General features: G+C 39.0%; 1 protein-coding gene across 18 annotated transcripts in view; it reads right to left on the bottom strand.

Annotated features, from left to right (window-relative positions):
- DMD (dystrophin) overlaps positions 1–19,265 on the bottom strand; it is a 2,044,659-nt gene that overhangs the window by 622,792 nt on the left and 1,402,602 nt on the right. For all 18 annotated transcript variants that reach the window (XM_044996713.1, XM_044997415.1, XM_045002732.1 and 15 more), the window contains one exon: positions 4,485–4,649. In XM_044996713.1, coding sequence (XP_044852648.1) covers positions 4,485–4,649 — 165 coding nt within the window. The remainder of the gene's footprint in view (positions 1–4,484; positions 4,650–19,265) is intronic.

Genomic DNA, 19,265 nt, shown 5'->3' with positions numbered 1-19,265 from the left:
CAGAACTGGTTCCACCTCTTCTTCCTCATTCTCATAAACATATGGTGCTGGAGGGTGAGCGGGGAATGGCCTATAAGAAGCCACCAATGCTGCCCCATGGCCTCGGTACAGATCCCAGGGTGACCAGTAGGGTCAAAAATAATGGTCTCTGGCCATTGGTGGATTAGTGGGCCCCACGAACACCACTACCACACCAAAGGGATTGTAAACTGGGGGATATGGACTCTGAGGACAGTTCTGGAAATGGCAGCGCTGACTGTTCCGAAGGGCTGCAATGTGGCAATGGGACATCTTGCCCCAGTGGTGGCAGCAATGGTTCATTCACCGGAGAGGGGAGGAAGCAGGTGAGTGGAAGTGCAGAGAGAAACGGAGACCATGGGTATGGGAGGAGCAGCTCCTCTGTTGACAGCAGTGGTTCCAGGCACCTGGGAGTGGGGAATCATGTGCAACAATCCTGAGGGTACAGGTGGTGTCAGCAGACCTGGTGGGGTACGTGGCAGATACACCAATGAGTACTGGGGCAGCCGACAGTACCACTGGTTGCACTTCCATTTTGCCTTATCCTTGATTCTGGGAAACTTAGGCGGCAGTCTGGTCAGATCTACACGTGACTTCTCACCCAATCTGGTGCAGCTCAGGGAGGAAACGCTGCATTACTGAGCAGTCATGGATGGGGATCTGCTCTTATGCCTATATCATGCTTCTTCTCATGGCAGGACTTGTACAGCGGATTTGGTACCATCAGATCTGATGCCTGGGGGGTGCTTAGAAGAGCACTGACCATCAATGATGAGCGGTTCCGGATCTGAATGTGCCCATAGGCACTTGACCTACTCCAATAAAAGCTTCCAGAGGTGAAGGTCTTGATCTTCCCACATTTGGGGCAGGAATGACTTAGAAATAGCGCAGCGGGTAATGTGGGCCTCACTGAGGTAGTACAGACAGCACTGGTGTTGATTGCTCACTGAAAATGAGAGCAGGCAAGAGGCACAGTTCTTGAAGCCAGGAACCTGGGGCATAGTCCCAGGAGGCCAGAGTTTCCCCAAATAGCGGGGAAAATGACACCATACATCTATGAGTAACTACAACTACATAACACAAGAAACTATCTAGGACTATATACAAGGGAAACGGAGAGGAAATCACTCTCTTAGCAAAGCTAAGAGCACAAAGGAATAGGGGTTCCAACTCTAGCCATGAGGCAGTAAGAGGGAACTGGAGCAGTGTTTACCCACACGGCCTATTATAGACTCGGCTGCAAACATGAGGGGGACACATGGGCAGGTCAATGGACACTGCTAGGAAACCCTTCCCGCCCCGGGTGCCCAGCGCACATGCACACCCTTTTGGAATCCATATAGGGACCACCACTCAAAGAAGAAGAATGATATTTCACCCATTAATGTTTATAAACAGAGTTTAAAATGAATAATTCCAAGAAATGTTTAATTGTGGATTATCAAAAATATTACATACTAGAAAACCAGAGATCACATGATAACATTGCTGTACCCCTTATCTTGTTTATAGGCACAAAAAGGTTAAAAGAAAAAAAAAGCCACAAAATACAAACAAAATAGCAACAACAAAATGATGGCATATAGCATACACATCATAGATCAGTTCTGGTTTCTGATTCAGTACAGGACTTAAGCATATGCCTAATCCTAAATATATTTCCCATAGACTGCAAGAGAATTTCTCACTTGCTTAAAATTAAGCACATGCTTAAGTGCTTTGCTGAATTGGGGACTTAGTGCAGCCCTTAAGCCATTACTGTTTGTAATGGCCATTTAAAAACGTTAACCTTGCTCAACATTACAGAATCTATAAAATGTTCTTTATATTTGGGTTGTGGCCAGGCAGCTGTGGGTTGTAAAACTATTTACCCTGATCATCTTCCACATACCTAATCACAATGTATGGATATTACCTGTTTTCTACTTTCTATTTTTTTTTAGTTTTGTCCCTATGAAATTGTGTTGATTTGTCATCTTAATTATATTTACTTTACTTCAGTTAATACTGTGTCCTGCCTTGAGAGTAGGGGACTGAACTAACCTATTCAGGTCCCTTTCAGTCCTACACTTCTATGATTGTATGTTTTTTTCTATATTTTAAGAAAATAGTCAATTCCAAAACTTTCATTTTACATATACAAATATTATAATCCTAAAATACCACATTTGCTTTCAATCCAATCAGATACAGAATCTTTATAAAGGGCTAGCTCAGTGCACTGAAGAAAGTGACAAACTAAGCAAAGCATAAATCTCTGCACTTTAAGGACATTAAAACACAATCTACTGACATAGACGAGGATGCAGATAAAAACCTATTATGTTTTATATGCCAATGATCATTTTTGTCAATGACCTGGTCCTATATCATCCACAATAAAAAGTAATAAAAATGGTTCATGCCAACATTACTTATAAAATGAATTCTTTTATCCACAAACCAATACAATTTTAATAAAAATAAATGGCTTATAAGCCAGACAAACTGAATTAAAAAAAAAACAATGAAAATTTAACAGAAGGTCCACTATCCAGCACACAAATAGACCTATTATGATCCATTTGCAATCTAATATACTTTATTCTACGTATCCTTAAATCATACATTAAAAGTCCTTTCCATCAGGCATAAAGGAAGAGATTTTCAGATACATCTATCTGGTCTTCCACCAATAAGTGCATAAATCAACTGGTTAATTATACATGTGAATAAAGCAACAAAACACAACAAAGGGAGTGCAGTAATAATCTATTGGTGCACACAGCCTCAGGCACACATCCACCAGTTGTCTTCGAATTCCCACCTTGGTTTACTTCTAGAAGCACATGGGTTTTTAATTTAACATTTAAAGAAATACCTTTAAACAAAAAAGTTTGATTTTAGGTTGGTGATAATGCCCTAAAACATGTCATTCCAAAGAAAAGTGGTTCATAATAGAAGGAGAAGAGAATTTAGTAGGAATAATATTTCAGCACCTTTTCTTAACTGTCTTCTAGAGATTTATTGTTAATTTTCTAGTTTTGTGAGGTTCCCTGGATAATTCAGCATCTTAATAGTGCAATAAAACTACAATTATGTCATTTACATGGTGAGAGAAATATATACATTTGGTAAGAAGCTTACAATTTATGGGCCCAATACAGCACATGTACACGAGTAACTTTACTCAGATGAGTAATGCCATCATTTTCAAAGTTGCTCACATGCATGTTTACAGGAATGAACAAAAACCGTGGCATGGAATAACAGTGCAGGAATGTGAAGTAGAAGAGGGTACATCAGAGAAGGTGGAGCTTGTGTGCACTGCATCACCGGCCTGCAGAGGGAAGCAATGGTTTCCCTCTCAATCACCCACCTATGGATGCACTAGAAAGGGGACTTCAGAAATAAATGGTTGCTTCCCTTTATGCTTCCCATTTGCGGCAAGGCTGCTCTTAGCAGAACATGTAGCTGGTTTAAGGCTCTCAATCAGTTTATAAATAATGTTATAATCTAAAAGAAGCCCTTCTTATTGAACGGAAATGTGTGTGTACACAACTAAAGGGAAGAGGCAGCTGTCATGGAGAGAGAGAAGCACTGTATATAAAACAGGAACAGATTAGGTATAAATAACTAGACCGGGAAAGAAGCAGATTGTTCTCTGGCAGAGAAATGGAAAAAACAGTGAGGGTACTGGAGAGAGGCAGCTTAGGGACCAGCCTTTGCCACTTTTCATCCTCTCCCTCCATTAAATTTTTCATCTCACTCATTCAGCATTATAGGAATATTTTTTTGTCTCTTTGTTTCAGAGTTCCATATGGAGAATGACTATGACATCACAAATGAGGCCCCGTACAGCCAATCAGAATGTGGCTTTTCACAAACATTAAAAAAGCAATACTCTATTATAATTCAAAGTAATTTAGACAATTTCTGATGGAATGCTTCTGGACAGGAATGGAGATCATGGAAAAGAACATCAGAATGGACATAATAAAAATATTAAGCATAAACTCTGTTAAAATTACAGGAAATAAACAGATTATTTTTTGCAAAAACACAAGTACATCCTTTACTCACTATATATAGAAGCATTTTCAATTGAACTATTTTATATCTTTCAAAGACAGAATCAATATTGTAACTGAACTCATTCTGTCAGTTACAGGACTTGAGATCAGCTGTTTTATATAAATAGATAGTGTGAGATACAAAGTGTTTTGGTATTAAAACACTTCTATAAGAGAAATAGAATTAAGCCAAATTAATAAACAGCTTCAACTCAACTCAATTATTTGGAAATAATTACAGTTTCACTTCAAAACAAAAATTCTACTGTATTCTTAGAACAATTTTTTTTGAAATGCTGATACAAAACACAGCAACATCTAAAAAAATCTTTGACTTGACAAAAATCCACATTTCATTTTAGAGCTGACTTTCTATCAGTGAAAAATACAGAAATTTTAAGAAGAAAACATTACCTTAATATCAAAAGTTCCTAGTTGGCCCACTTGGTTGTAAAGTTCTAATTGATCCTTGACGGGAGATACCCACAATATCAGCTGACTTAACTGTTGTTCAAACTGGGTGAAATTATTTAGCAGATGCTCAATTTCTTTTTCTTTCTCCGGTAGATCTTTGGATACCTTAAAAATACCAGAAATTTGATTTGAAAGAGAAAAAAATAAGCTACATGTAGCAACATAATAGTGCACTTTTATACTGTTAAGAGAGCATAAATCATATGCACCCACTGTGGGGTGAGAGGGGGAAGTTAAAGAAATAAATGCACATATTAAAGGACAGTACTAAACAGTTGCATATATTTACCACAACACTCCCCCTGGAAAACAAGTGATGTCACATTTCTCATGTTTTCAGCTGTTCAGATGTACACTTACTCCTGTGTGCTACATAAAGGAAGGTTCTTTTCTCAGGAGGTGAAATTGTTTCAGTATAAAAGCTTTTACTTTGAGTATAATATTTTAATAATGAATATACAAATGTGAAAGGGGCTGGTAGTTCATTTACGTTCAGATAAACATTCAAATGTCCAAATGCTAATTCAACCTCTTAAATCTGGACATCTCATGAGAACATGTTTTCCTAAAAGATCCTTAGTTCTGCTTGTTTCCAGTCAGGTTGGAACATGGAAGTACAGATAAAAACATACACATAAAAATAGAAAAAATAATAAAGGGGAATATATATATATTTACTTCTGCCTCCAGTCTGAGTTCTACTTGTTCAGTTTCTAGGCAAAGCCCCAGGCAGGTTCATATTTATCCACAGCGATTCTCAATAGCATCAGAAAGTAAGAGCTACTAGATCAGGGGAGGGCAAACTAAGGTCCTGCATCCTCCCATTGGCCAGGAAAGGGGAACCACAGCCTTTGGGAGCTTGCGGGGAGGTACCTGGGGCCGCAGGGACGTGGTGCCGGCTGCTTCTGGAATCAGCGCAGGACCAGGGCAGGCAGGGAGCCCACCTTAACCCTGCTGTGCACTGCTGCCAGCCCGGAGCCGCTCCAGGTAAGTGGTGCCAGGCCAGAGCCCACACCCCAAACCCCTCCTGCACTGCAACCGTCTGCCCTGAGCTTCTTCCTGCACCGTGTCCTGAGTCCCCTGCTGCATTCTGCACCCAACCTCCTGCCCTGAGCCCCCTGCTTCATCCCGCAACCCTCCAGCACCCGAAGCCCCCGCCTGTGCCCTCACTGCACTCCCTGCACCCCAACCGTCTGCCCTAAGCCCCCTGTTGCACCCCGCAACCCTCCTGCACCCAAAGCCCCTGCCACACTCCGCACACTCCCTGCACCCCAACCCCCTGCCCTGAGCTCCCTCATACACCCTGCACCCCTCCTGCATCCCAACCCGTTGCCCTGAGCCCCTTCCTGCACACCTCAACCCCACCACACACCCCACACTCCCTCCCGCATCCCAGTCCCCTGCCCCAGCCCTACATTCATGGCCCTGCATGCAATTTCCCCACCCAGATGTGGCCCTCAGGCCAAAACGTTTGCCCACCCCTGTACTACATGGTATAGCACTAGTCCGCAACACAGAAGTGCTTGAAATTAAGACAAGAATAAGATGGAAATAAAAATAGTAAAGAAAAAAATCACACAGTTTTCTTCTTTCCAGCATCCTTTAAATGAATGCGGTGCTCACGTTGTATTAAAAAGGGTGGCAATTAATTATTCAACTTGGACAAAAAAAGTGGGTCTGCGCTGCAGATTAAGAACATCAGTTTCCCTGTGGCCCATGTTTCTAAGATCAGGCTTTTACTAAAATGGCTCTTTTAAAAGTAGCAAAATGAGGGAAGCATCTTATAAACACAATATTCCCTTTGGAGTTACACTATATTAATGGAAGCACTACTATGCTATTGACTGACTACAAAAAATATTATTGATGCATACTACCTACTAATCTTTCATCTCCGTTATTTACATAACACAATAAATCTAAAACCATTAGATACCAGAATGCAATGAAGGTTTCTATGAAATACACAGCTGAGATAAAGGGAGGAACATATGAATCTCATGACAAATAACTTTCACTTCGTTTTTCCAAATAATATTCAATTTGAAAATATAAATTAGACTAAATAAAGGAATAACATTGTTTTATATAGTTTATTTTAGAACATCAACAGGTTTTTGTCATTCATATAGTTCCCCAATATGTTAAATGATTTTCACTGTTACTATTTTTCCTTAATACTCTAACACAGTGGTTGACCACCTGTAGCACAATCGGCACACAGCTGTGGCCCAGTATATATATTGTGTGGGTGTGGCCCAAATAACACAGAGCACTGCATATACGGCCCACAATGGTAAATAGGCTGCTCCAATATCTAGTAAAATCTGACCAATAAGTCAATTCCCTTGTTGTTTTCTCTTAATCTTGTTAAGTATAATAAAATCACTTCATTCATAGTACAGCATATGTCCCCTGAGGTGAAGGAAAATAATTAAAAATGCATCCATTTCCCTTACGTGTTAATTCAATATCTATGCAGACATTGGCTTAATTTCACAGAAGATTAGCTTCATCTTTCTTACAACATTGGAATGTTAATCTGCAATGTTTAGAAACTTTACTATTAACATAAACAAGTTCAATAGAGATATTATTCTTGAAAGTAAACAGGTGATCAGAGGCACCGGTCTACTATGTAAATCTGAGCCTACTCTTAAAAGGTTTAAACATAAACTAATTTCAAATCTACATTTATCAGGAGTGTTAAGGCAAGTGTGTTAATAAGAAGAAAGGAAACATTAATATGATGTAAAAGCAGCAAAGAGTCCTGTGGCACCTTATAGACTAACAGACGTATTGGAGCATGAGCTTTCGTGGGTGAATACTCATGCTCAAGCTCATGCTCCAATACGTCTGTTAGTCTATAAGGTGCCACAGGACTCTTTGCTGCTTTTACAGATCCAGACTAACACGGCTACCCCTCTGATAATTAATATGATGGTTTTCTTTTTCCAAAAAGAAGAGCATAGTTAGCTATATTCTTAGATATATTCAGCTTCTAACATCAACATGTACAAATAATGTGTAAACTAAAACAATTAGGTTTTATGGTCCCCATTCTACATTATTCACACTGAAAATATCATTTACACAAAAAAGATGACTTAATAAAAATGGGCTCTCAACCTTTCCAGACTACTGTAATCCTTTCAAGAGTCTGATTTGTCTTGTGTATCCCCAAGTTTCACCTCCCTTAAAAGCTTACAAAATCAGACATAAAAATACAAGTGTCACATCACACTATTAATGAAAAATTGCTTACTTTCTCATTTTTACCATGTAATTATAAAATAAATAAATTGAAATATAAATATTATACTTATATTTCAGGGTATAATATACAGAGCAATATAAACAAGTAATTGTCTATGAAATTGTAGTTTGTACTGACTTCACTAGTGCTTTTTATGTAGCCTGTAGTAAAACGAGGCAAATATCTAGATGAGTTGATGTATCCCCTGGAAGACTTCTGAGTATAGGTTTGTCAATTTTCTATTTGCAGAAAACCGAACCTCCTTACCCTGCCTCCTGCCCCATCCCTTCTCCAAAGCCCTGCCACTCCTCGCTCCATCCCCACTCCCTCCCTATAGTTCCACCTCAGATATAGTTCCAAAAGTTCACGGTCTGCCTTCTAAACAGAGTAATCCCTCGTGTTTTTGTTTTTTTCCTGCAGCCCCCCCAATCTATTGATTAGCATTTTGTTCAGACTGTAAATGGGTATAATTTGCAAATGGCCAGAGAGGAAGCATCTCTCTCCTCTGCCCTCTCCCACCACATGACAGGAATATGTGAATGACCTTTAACTCGCAGACCTAGTGAACATAATTTTAAGTACTTAAATATATAACTCCTCAGATATTTTCCATATATACATCTCAAAATGATTATGATGACCATCATGACTCAGGTTTTCATTAAAGATGACATTCTTTGGTGGACTAATATGTAGATACCAGACCCAGGGGATTCCTGTAACCCTCATGTACTCCTGTGAACTCTGCCAGCTGACATCAGGAAATCCTGGGGGTCATACTCTGGTCATAAAAGAGTTGAATCCTGCGCTAAATACTGTAGCACTGGCATGGGATTATCTTTGTAAGAAGAAAAACTACATTTGTTAAATGGTTAATATTTTGAAAAAAATCGTGAGGTTCCATGTCAACTAATTTATCATGCAAACAAAAAAGTCATATCTATAATATGAGTTAACTTCTTAGATGAGGTCTTGAAAAACATCCAAGATTATTCTATAGATTCCTAATCCAAGGGCATGAGATTTATTATACGACATAAAGAAACAAAGATGAGGACTCCAGTAATAGTTATCTTAAAAGTACCTGAGATTAGCAGATTTTGACAGTATGTCAATAAATGAAACCCCTGTAAGATCCAAGGAGGGTATTCTATGCTACCATATGGGAAACCCAAATTCTCTCTCTGTTGGGAGAAGTCTCAGGCAAGACTATTTTGAAGTGAAAGCAATAGACCTGTTCAATACATTGTTTTTACCACAGCTAGTTGACATCAATCAAGAAAATGGGAGAAAACAAGCAAACTAGTTTTAAGATAGAGTTTGATAAATTTATTAAGGGAATTATATGATGAGGTTGTCTGAGATAGCAGGGGACTGGATTCAATGACTAGGAGGTGCCTTCTAATCCTATTCCAATATCAGTAGGCTGCTAAAAACCAACTGTATTGCTCCCCATGAATATGTATTAATATCCTGGAACACTGGCTTGGCTGGCAGCAAATCAACAGAACATAGAAAGATACACCTTTGTCTGCCTCCAAAAAAAAGTGAACCTGGCAGAAAGGTGGATTAAAGAAAGAGACTCTGACTTTAACATCAAAGAACCTTTGCAGTTTTGGCTGTGTGTGTCAAAATATTAATTTTAAAACTTTAGATACTGAAATTTAGTACTTTAGTTGAAGAGTTAAGTTAGACTGGTTGGCATCTTAAGTAATAGAATAATTGAAAAGATTTAAGCTCTAAATTGGCAAACAGTAGATGATGCTAATTTTATATAAAATGACCCAGGTTTTCACAAGATGTTCATTATTGTTGTAATCTTAAAATGCATACCATTTTGAAGTAATTTAATTTTACATCACTGAATATTCATATTTTTTACTGTCTGCATTAAGATAAATTAAAAAAAAAAAAAACACTACCAGAAAAGTAATTAACATCTTTGGGAATATCAGAATGTTCTGAGAAGTTTGAATAAAATAACCTCAGCTCAAAAGTTTGAATCTTTATACAAATATTTTCATATCACCCCCCTTACAGAACTAAGAAGTAAGCCCAAGAGCTGCTTCCAACCTTAAGTGTTAGAAGACCTTTTATCCCTCATAAGGAACTTAACTATCACTACAACAGGTCCTTCCCCTTCCTTTTTCATTTAATGTAAAACCACTCACACTATTGTGCACTGAAATTTTTCCTATGAATTATTTTTTTTGGCTGATTGTTCAGCTCAAAGATATTCCTCTATACATTGCATACGGAGATGGAAGCAATGTGGAATGCAAAATCAGTGCTGTAGTCCAAGGCAGAAAAGGCAGTGACAAAGTGGAGCAGAAATCACTGCAGTTGCAATCTAGGCAGTTAGGCTGGAATTTTACCGGAAGGCAAAAACAAGTAAAAAGGTGTAGCAGGTCCATAAGAAAACAGTTTAACCTAGGATTAAAAACACTAACTGTAACTGTGTGGTTATCGCATGGCATTATTAAAGCATAAAGTACAGTTATGTGCACTAAGTATGTATTTCATACCTTAACATGTTTGGCTTTCTTTTAAGTTTAACTTTAATTCAGAATTTCCTGCGTGTGTAGTGCTTATTTTGCCCTCAAAGTACTGGTGCACTTACTGATCTTTTAGTATAATTCAAATGTTGGTAATGAGAAAAGTAGAATGATTCACCTGGCTCTAAAAAACCTCCCTCACTGGGGTGTTCCCCCCCCCGTTCAAAAAAAATCTATTAGTAATCACATATTATATCTTACTTCAAATATGATTGTTGTTAATATTGCTGTAAAAGTTGTCACAAATTCATTATAAATGTGAATGAGGGGGACAAAATAGTTCTAATTAAATGTGGATTCTTAAAAAGTACATTAGATACATCAACTGACATGAATTTTTACTGCACAGTCTTTTATCTTAATTATGAACAGAGAGAAAACAGGTTCTAACTAAAACTATCATTTGACATAATAGCATAGTGTGACATAGTCCACTGTCTCACAGAGGTTTGGCCATGGAAAGTATTAGATTTACTTTTTAAAAAAGACTAAAAATCTATCTTATGAAGAAAAGACTGTTTTGGATTACTTACAGTACAGTAGCTGCATCCTGCAACAAAATACTAAGAATTCTAGGCGTGGAAGTCATACCAACATTTCTTTGTTGTTGTTGCTGGATTTTTGTTTGGTTTTAAGTATCCTAATTTTTCACATAACCATGCAGGGTTCATGAAACATTAAGAATCTTAATGGGATAAGAGAGAGAGAGAAAATGTATGTCTAGTAGTGGAAAAAAGTGGAAGTCAAATCCTAGTGAGGCAAATAGAAAGGAGCACAAACACTGCCAACTTAAGTGCAAGAGTGTAATAAGAAAAGCCAAAGAGGAGTTTGAAGAACGGCTAGCCAAAAACTCCAAAGGTAATAACAAAATGTTTTTAAGTACATCAGAAGCAGGAAGCCTGCTAAACAACCAGTGGGGCCCCTTGATGATCAAAATTCAAAAGGAGCGCTTAAAGATGATAAAGTCATTGCGGAGAAACTAAATGGATTCTTTGCTTCAGTCTTCACGGCTGAGGATGTTAGGGAGATTCCCAAACCTGAGCTGGCTTTTGTAGGTGACAAATCTGAGGAACTGTCACAGATTGAAGTGTCACTAGAGGAGGTTTTGGAATTAATTGATAAACTCAACATTAACAAGTCACCGGGACCAGATGGCATTCACCCAAGAGTTCTGAAAGAACTCAAATGTGAAGTTGCGGAACTATTAACTAAGGTTTGTAACCTGTCCTTTAAATCGGCTTCGGTACCCAATGACTGGAAGTTAGCTAATGTAACGCCAATATTTAAAAAGGGCTCTAGGGGTGATCCCGGCAATTACAGACCGGTAAGTCTAACGTCGGTACCGGGCAAATTAGTTGAAACAATAGTAAAGAATAAAATTGTCAGACACATAGAAAAACATAAACTCTTGAGCAATAGTCAACATGGTTTCTGTAAAGGGAAATTGTGTCTTACTAATCTATTAGAGTTCTTTGAAGGGGTCAACAAACATGTGGACAAGGGGGATCCGGTGGACATAGTGTACTTAGATTTCCAGAAAGCCTTTGACAAGGTCCCTCACCAAAGGCTCTTACGTAAATTAAGCTGTCATGGGATAAAAGGAAAGGTCCTTTCATGGATTGAGAACTGGTTAATGGACAGGGAACAAAGGGTAGGAATTAATGGTAAATTCTCAGAATGGAGAGGGGTAACTAGTGGTGTTCCCCAAGGGTCAGTCCTAGGACCAATCCTATTCAATTTATTCATAAATGATCTGGAGAAAGGGGTAAACAGTGAGGTGGCAAAGTTTGCAGATGATACTAAACTACTCAAGATAGTTAAGACCAAAGCAGATTGTGAAGAACTTCAAAAAGATCTCACAAAACTAAGTGATTGGGCAACAAAATGGCAAATGAAATTTAATGTGGATAAATGTAAAGTAATGCACATTGGAAAAAATAACCCCAACTATACATACAACATGATGGGGGCTAATTTAGCTACAACGAGTCAGGAAAAAGATCTTGGAGTTATCGTGGATAGTTCTCTGAAGATGTCCAGGCAGTGTGCAGAGGCGGTCAAAAAAGCAAACAGGATGTTAGGAATCATTAAAAAGGGAATAGAGAATAAGACTGAGAATATATTATTGCCCTTATATAAATCCATGCTACGCCCACATCTCGAATACTGTGTACAGATGTGGTCTCCTCACCTCAAAAAAGATATTCTAGCACTAGAAAAGGTTCAGAAAAGAGCAACTAAAATGATTAGGGGTTTAGAGAGGGTCCCATATGAGGAAAGATTAAAGAGGCTAGGACTCTTCAGTTTGGAAAAGAGAAGACTAAGGGGGGACATGATAGAGGTATATAAAATCATGAGTGATGTTGAGAAAGTGGATAAGGAAAAGTTATTTACTTATTCCCATAATACAAGAACTAGGGGTCACCAAATGAAATTAATAGGCAGCAGGTTTAAAACAAATAAAAGGAAGTTCTTCTTCACGCAGCGCACAGTCAACTTGTGGAACTCCTTACCTGAGGAGGTTGTGAAGGCTAGGACTATAACAATGTTTAAAAGGGGACTGGATAAATTCATGGTGGCTAAGTCCATAAATGGCTATTAGCCAGGATGGGTAAGAATGGTGTCCCTAGCCTCTGTTCGTCAGAGGATGGAGATGGATGGCAGGAGAGAGATCACTTGATCATTGCCTGTTAGGTTCACTCCCTCAGGGGCACCTGGCATTTGCCACTGTCGGTAGTCAGATACTGGGCTAGATGGACCTTTGGTCTGACCCGGTACGGCCTTTCTTATGTTCTTATGTTCTAGTAAAAGATTTATTGACCTATCTGACAATTAAGCAGTCAATGCATGTGGCTTCCCAGAAGACAACGCATAGCTGCAATATCTAATAATGATCAGATGCAAAGGTGAATGCAAAACAGAGAGAGAGGCCACAACTTTATTAATTCAATAATGGGGTGGAGCACTATCTGCCCCTTCCCTCTGACATTGCAGATATTTAAGTAGGTCCAGTTTGAAGTTACAGAGAGCACACCATATAACCAATGAGTTGGGACAGATCCTTGTAAGTCTAACCCCTAGGACTCAGCTCAGTTCTGAGTGTGCTCATTCTCTCCACCTCCCACAAAGGGGGCAGAAGGTAGCAAGGCAGACATTGGTCTGACAAGTTTAGGTCTCCCCTTCTCCTTACAGGTACCCTACCCATGTCATGGTTTCTTTTACCTCTGGGAGCTGATCCTTTAGCTTTTGCCTGCAGTAGACACTGGTCAAAAGCTGTGACAGACATTACTGTAACTTCCTAACAGTGAAATTCCTGCATCCTTTTAACTTAAGCACTGCAATTCTCCGAGGAAGCTGAAAAACCCTCGAGACTCCTACAAGTTTTGAGTCAATGGTAAAAAATTCCTGAACTATAGGGAGGAAGGGCAGGGCACTAATCATGATGAAATGTCCCCCAGATGACCGGGAGTGCTTTACACTGAGTGGAGACATAAGAGAAACTCAAATCCCCTTGCTCCCACCTGGCTGGCCAATGGGATACAGAGAAGCCCCTCGCCCTCCCCCAGGCATACACTGATGTCCATTTTGAGGCAGGAGAAGGAGCTCAGCTCCAGTATGTCTGGGCACAGGGTCTCCCTGTGACAGACCCTACATACTACTATAATAATTGTTGTACAAACTATACCTTGTGAGGTATCATTTGAAAATTCATAATTTGATAGCCAATACTGTCCTGGTAAAATACGTGTGGCAACACAAAATGTGGAGTTATAAAATTTCTCTGTATGATGCTGTTAATACATGTTCCAGATTGCAGCCCCTACCCAAGCAGAAGTTCGCGAACAGGGAAAAGAATGTGTGCTCTGCTTAATTTGCATTTAATCGGTAAACAGAGTCGTCAAGCAGGAAGAAGAGACAAAGGAAGTTCAAATAGTTGAAAAAAACAGCAGGGGATATTCTTCCACTTAGACTCTTTGTCTCCTGAATCTTAGCTGGAAATGTTTTTTTCATGAGGGGGACTGAAACTATAAAAAGGAGGGACAAATACCCCAAGTGACCCCCTCTCTCTTCCTCTGCCCATCACATTCACGGCACCTGAGGCGACAAAGAAAGCCTTTGCTGGATTCTGAGAGAAGTTTGTTCAGTAAGACTGCTGAAGGCATGTTGGGAAAATTTGCTTGAATCTGATATAGTTTGGCTGGTAAGAGCCAAGGTCTGGCTGGCCGGCTGCGGCACACAGAGACATAGCTGGGAGTCACTTGCATGCTGGCAGCTGTTTGTGAGCAGTCCAGACTGGAGGCTGCAGCAGCAAAGCATTGTAAAGGGCAGGCCAGGTTAGAAGGCAGGTGTGACATAGCTACCCATTGGTCTGGATTGTACCCCAGTGTGTCATAATGGTACCAACACTGTCAGCTACCTCCAGAGTGTACTGAGATTCCAACCATACTGAAACTCCTTTCTCTGAAAACATTGGGGTCATCCCTCAGCTTCTCACAAGTATACTTGGCAACTACTAAAACCTTTCCCTCCCAGTGGACAGCTATATAGTCTTTGCCTATCTGGTTAGAAGGCATGGGTGACACAGCTACTCATTAGTATGGATTATACCCTGGTATGTCAAATTCCCCTCTCCTTTTGAGAAGTTGGGTGCCCTCCTGCTGGCCCAAGCAAATTACCCCCACCCTACTAAAATAGGGCACTGTGCCATATGATGATACACTTTATCACATCTTCCACGGTGATAAGGTGTGATATGTCATCAGTATAGGAAAGTATGATTTAATATAACCCCACCCATCAAATGTCTGAAAAACACACAGACGCTTTTACCCTGCATGCAGAATTAGTACAGAGCAGTTCAGTAGTTATGTTCATACCTGTCTCCCTTGTTGACAGTTGGTAATATCTTCCCTACAAATATGTATCAAACAAACAGTCTGAAGATTCAATTATGGTCTCATTGACATTAATGACAAAGTTCCAAATAACACAGATGAGAGCAGGATTGATCCCCTGAATCAGAAACAAGTGTTCAATTTGAACTTTGCTTCATTTCTAACTATGTGGACATAGTAAACTATACCTCCGGGGTAGTCATTTTCTGAGGGTGAATAGTCAGGCATTTTGTTACTTTACATCTATGAATTAGAGAAATTCTGTAGAAATAGTTTTAGCAGAGTGACAAAGCACTACCTTACTAATCAGTGATATGCTAAACTTTCCCTCAAAAAAAAAAAAAAAAAAAAGCAAACACAACCAACAAATGAACAAAATAACTTTTTCTGGCTCTGATGAGACACAAAATATTGTTTTTGTCAAAGGGATTTGTGTACATGTGACCAAGGACAGCATTTGGACATCAGATACAGGGGATTTAATTTAAAACAATAAATAATACACAGAATACTTGATAATAAAATACATACACTGGTGTCATTACTACTAGCTTTGGCAATCAGCTGGCACAGGCATTTAGTATTTTGTCAATTAAAAAGTACTAGACATATTTATATTCCCTCTGTGTAGATTTATACAAGTCAATCAAAAACAGAACTTTTAAAAATTTTGTTCAATTTTTATATTGCTTCAGGCTAATTCCTCTGGTTCCCTCTGGCAGCTTTCTACTGAACTAGTTTAAATAGCTACAGGATAATTCCTTTTGCATATGCCCCCTAATTCCTGGTGTCATGTACTTCTTCCCCACAGTTGGTTGCAGGGCTTCTACTAGCAAGTCAGACTCTTGTACTAGATATGTACTCGCTATTGAGTTTCTTTTATAGAGAGATACTAGAGATGTTTTTACATGAGATCCTTTAATGAACATCCAGGAATACTGTGGCAAGAAAAAAAGCAGTAAATGCTCAGAATATCCATAAATCCCAGTAATCCTCAATTGCTGGACAACCTCTGGGAGCTATGGTTAGTGGGTGCCTGCCAGACTTTTGTTTCCCTTCTCCTACTGAAGACTAAAGCAGTGTATAGCTTGGCTACTCCACAGAATCTGTGTTTTCAGATTGAAATAAAAAATAGATGAAAAACAAACCACTTTTCTTTTAAAATGGTTGCATTTCAAAACATATTTCTGCATATGAAGATATACAGTTTGCACTACTAATTATAAAAAAAAAGTATTGTTTTCACTTAATGTATATGGATAATTCTGTTACTTATCTACTCTACATAAAAAAGGGTCTCCCTTTTAAGGAAACAGTTATTATACAGAGATTTTTTACAAGCAAGACACCCCTTTCTCTAGCTAGCTATCTGAATAGCTCTTTGTAGGCTAACCATTATGTCTCAGTATCAGAGCGGAACATATAATTGGATCCTAAATGCAGCAATTCTGACAAACTTGATGGAGTACAAGTTTGAATAAAAAGAATGTAATATTCTTGATAGGTATGCGTATTCCAAAACAATTGCTGAGCTTCAACAAGCATATGAAGTTTATTGAGACATTATAGCTAAAACAACATAGTGCAGCATGCTAGTTTTATTTTACTGTTTAAACACTGAAGCACAGATGGGAGTTTGAATGCTTTGAGACAGTTAATCTTCTGAGGTATTTGGCTGTGTGATAGGTAGTATCTAATTCCCAAAGGTGCATACACATCATATGAAATAAATATAATAATATACTATGGCTGTCACACTAAAAGACAAGCATAGGAAATATTTTCTTGTTCTAGCAATGCTCGTTACAGGGAATGGATTTAACTATGAACTAATCTAATATACAGTATCTTTAAAATAACAGTAGTGTGTTGTGTGGGTGCTGACAGTCAATGCTTGTCAACAGAAACACCATAGATATTTCCTATTCTAAATAGAGGGAAACAAATGGTATCTTGCAACCTGATCCTGCAAACTATTCTGTGAGGCTGGGCCCCTCTGTGCAGGTGCAGACATCTGCCTGTATAAAGCACTTTGCAGGACCAGAGCCTTGGATACCATTTTATGGTAAATGGTGACAAATGCCAGCTTTTTAACATTCGCAATAGTGTATGCACAGAAAAAGAGAAAATGTAACTCACTGGCCAAATTACTTTCCTTAGACAAGCGGGAACTAGGAGCAGGTTCCATTTTGTCCCCCTTCCTCCCACTTCAGCTAAGTGATGCTAGCAGGGAAAAAGATGGAAAGGAGTGAGACAGGAAGAGACGTCTGCATCAGCTGCACTGCAGCCAACCTATGGCAGGGTTAGGATCAAAGCCGGCTTCTGTTGAGCCCAGAACTTGTGAAACACAGAAACTATCACAGGAACAGGAGTTACCATTTTCTGCCCCAGCCCAAAATGGAGAAATTGTTCCTCACTCACGCATCTACTTTCATAAAAGTTTATTCCTATTAAAATGTGCTTTCCAGGCCGTGTTGACTATCCCAGCAGGTTCTGGCATTTTATTTTAATATACCACGTAGGATTTTTCTCTATAAATTAACCACTGCGTTTCTTTCTCCTGTATGAGTGTTGGACAGCCTATCTTGTGGTATACACTATGGATGGGAAAAGAGGTATTTGCCACGAGAGTAAATATTTAATTTTTCCTTTCTGAATTAGATATACCAGAAGGTATTAACACACATCTTTATTTTACTATAAATATCAATCTTACTTTTAGGACTACTCATCTTGGCAAGCAATCCATAAAAGAAGGTTGTCTAGCTAAGGAAAATGCTCAAAGTTTAAGCCATGTGTAAGGTTTGGGGGCTTAGTGCCTTTTCCACTTCCCTCATGGAGGTTGCAGATAGGGAGTCATGTCCTTCCATGGATTGGAAACAAACCTATTATTGGAGACTGATACCACTTTGTTCCTGGGAGGGATCTATACTTTCCACATGGCCACTCATGCACTAATATGACTTGAGTACCTTAGTCAGATGAACCAGGGCAGGGCATGAAGAGGAAATGTACCCAGCTAATGGTATAGGTAGGACACATGAAAACACGTATTGCTCCCTATTAGTCGTGTACTAATTACCTGCTGGGAAGCAACAGCACACACAACTCATGTTAATGAAAAAAAGCTGAAGTTAATTTTGTCAGTTTCAACTACATGTTGTGTGCATATCCTGTGATACTTCTAGTGCCTGACCCTGCACTGCTGAAATCAATGAGAGTTTTACCGTTGGCCTCAGGGGGATGAGATCAAGCAGTTAGCATTCATTAAGTGAGGGAAGAACAGACACACATAACTAGGCAAAGTGAATTCACATAGTTTAAGACCAGAAGAGATCATTAGATTACCTAGTAGGACCACCTGTATGTCACAGGCCATTAAAGTTCCCCTATATTGAACCCTATGAAACATGTTGACTAAATTATAAATGTGTGTTCAAATTAAGCATTTCTTCCACAAAGGCAACCAGTCTTGACTGAGAATCCACTACTTCCTTTTGTTAGGTTTCAGAGTGGTAGCCATGTTAGTCTGTATCAGCAAAAAGAACGAGGAGTACCACAAGTACTCCTCGTTCTTTTTCCTTTTGTTAGTTTGTTCCAGTAGTTAATCACCTTTCTGTTAAAAATGTGTGCCTTACTTCTCATTTGAATTAGTCTGGCTTCAGCTTCCATCCATGGTTCTTGCCATCCCTTTCTCTGCTAGCTTAAAGAGCCGTTTAGTATGTGGTATTTTCTCACCATGAAGGTACTTATTATACCCTGTAATCAAGTCACCTCTCAGTCTTCTTTTTGATAAACTAAACAGATTGAACTCATGAAATCTCTCACTGTAAGGAATTTTCTCCAGCTCTCACATCATTTCTTGCAGCTCTTTTGTTCACTGTCCAATTTTTCGAGATTCTTTAAAAAATGTAGACACTAGAATTATATTCAGTATTTCAGTATTGCTTTATTGTAAAATCATCTCCATACTCCTACTCACTATTCCACTGTTTATACATCCAAGGATTGCATT

Source organism: Mauremys mutica, chromosome 1 (genome assembly GCF_020497125.1).
Source record: "Mauremys mutica isolate MM-2020 ecotype Southern chromosome 1, ASM2049712v1, whole genome shotgun sequence".
Taxonomy (NCBI): Eukaryota; Metazoa; Chordata; order Testudines; family Geoemydidae; genus Mauremys; species Mauremys mutica.
This window is presented reverse-complemented; position numbering and strand designations above follow the sequence as displayed.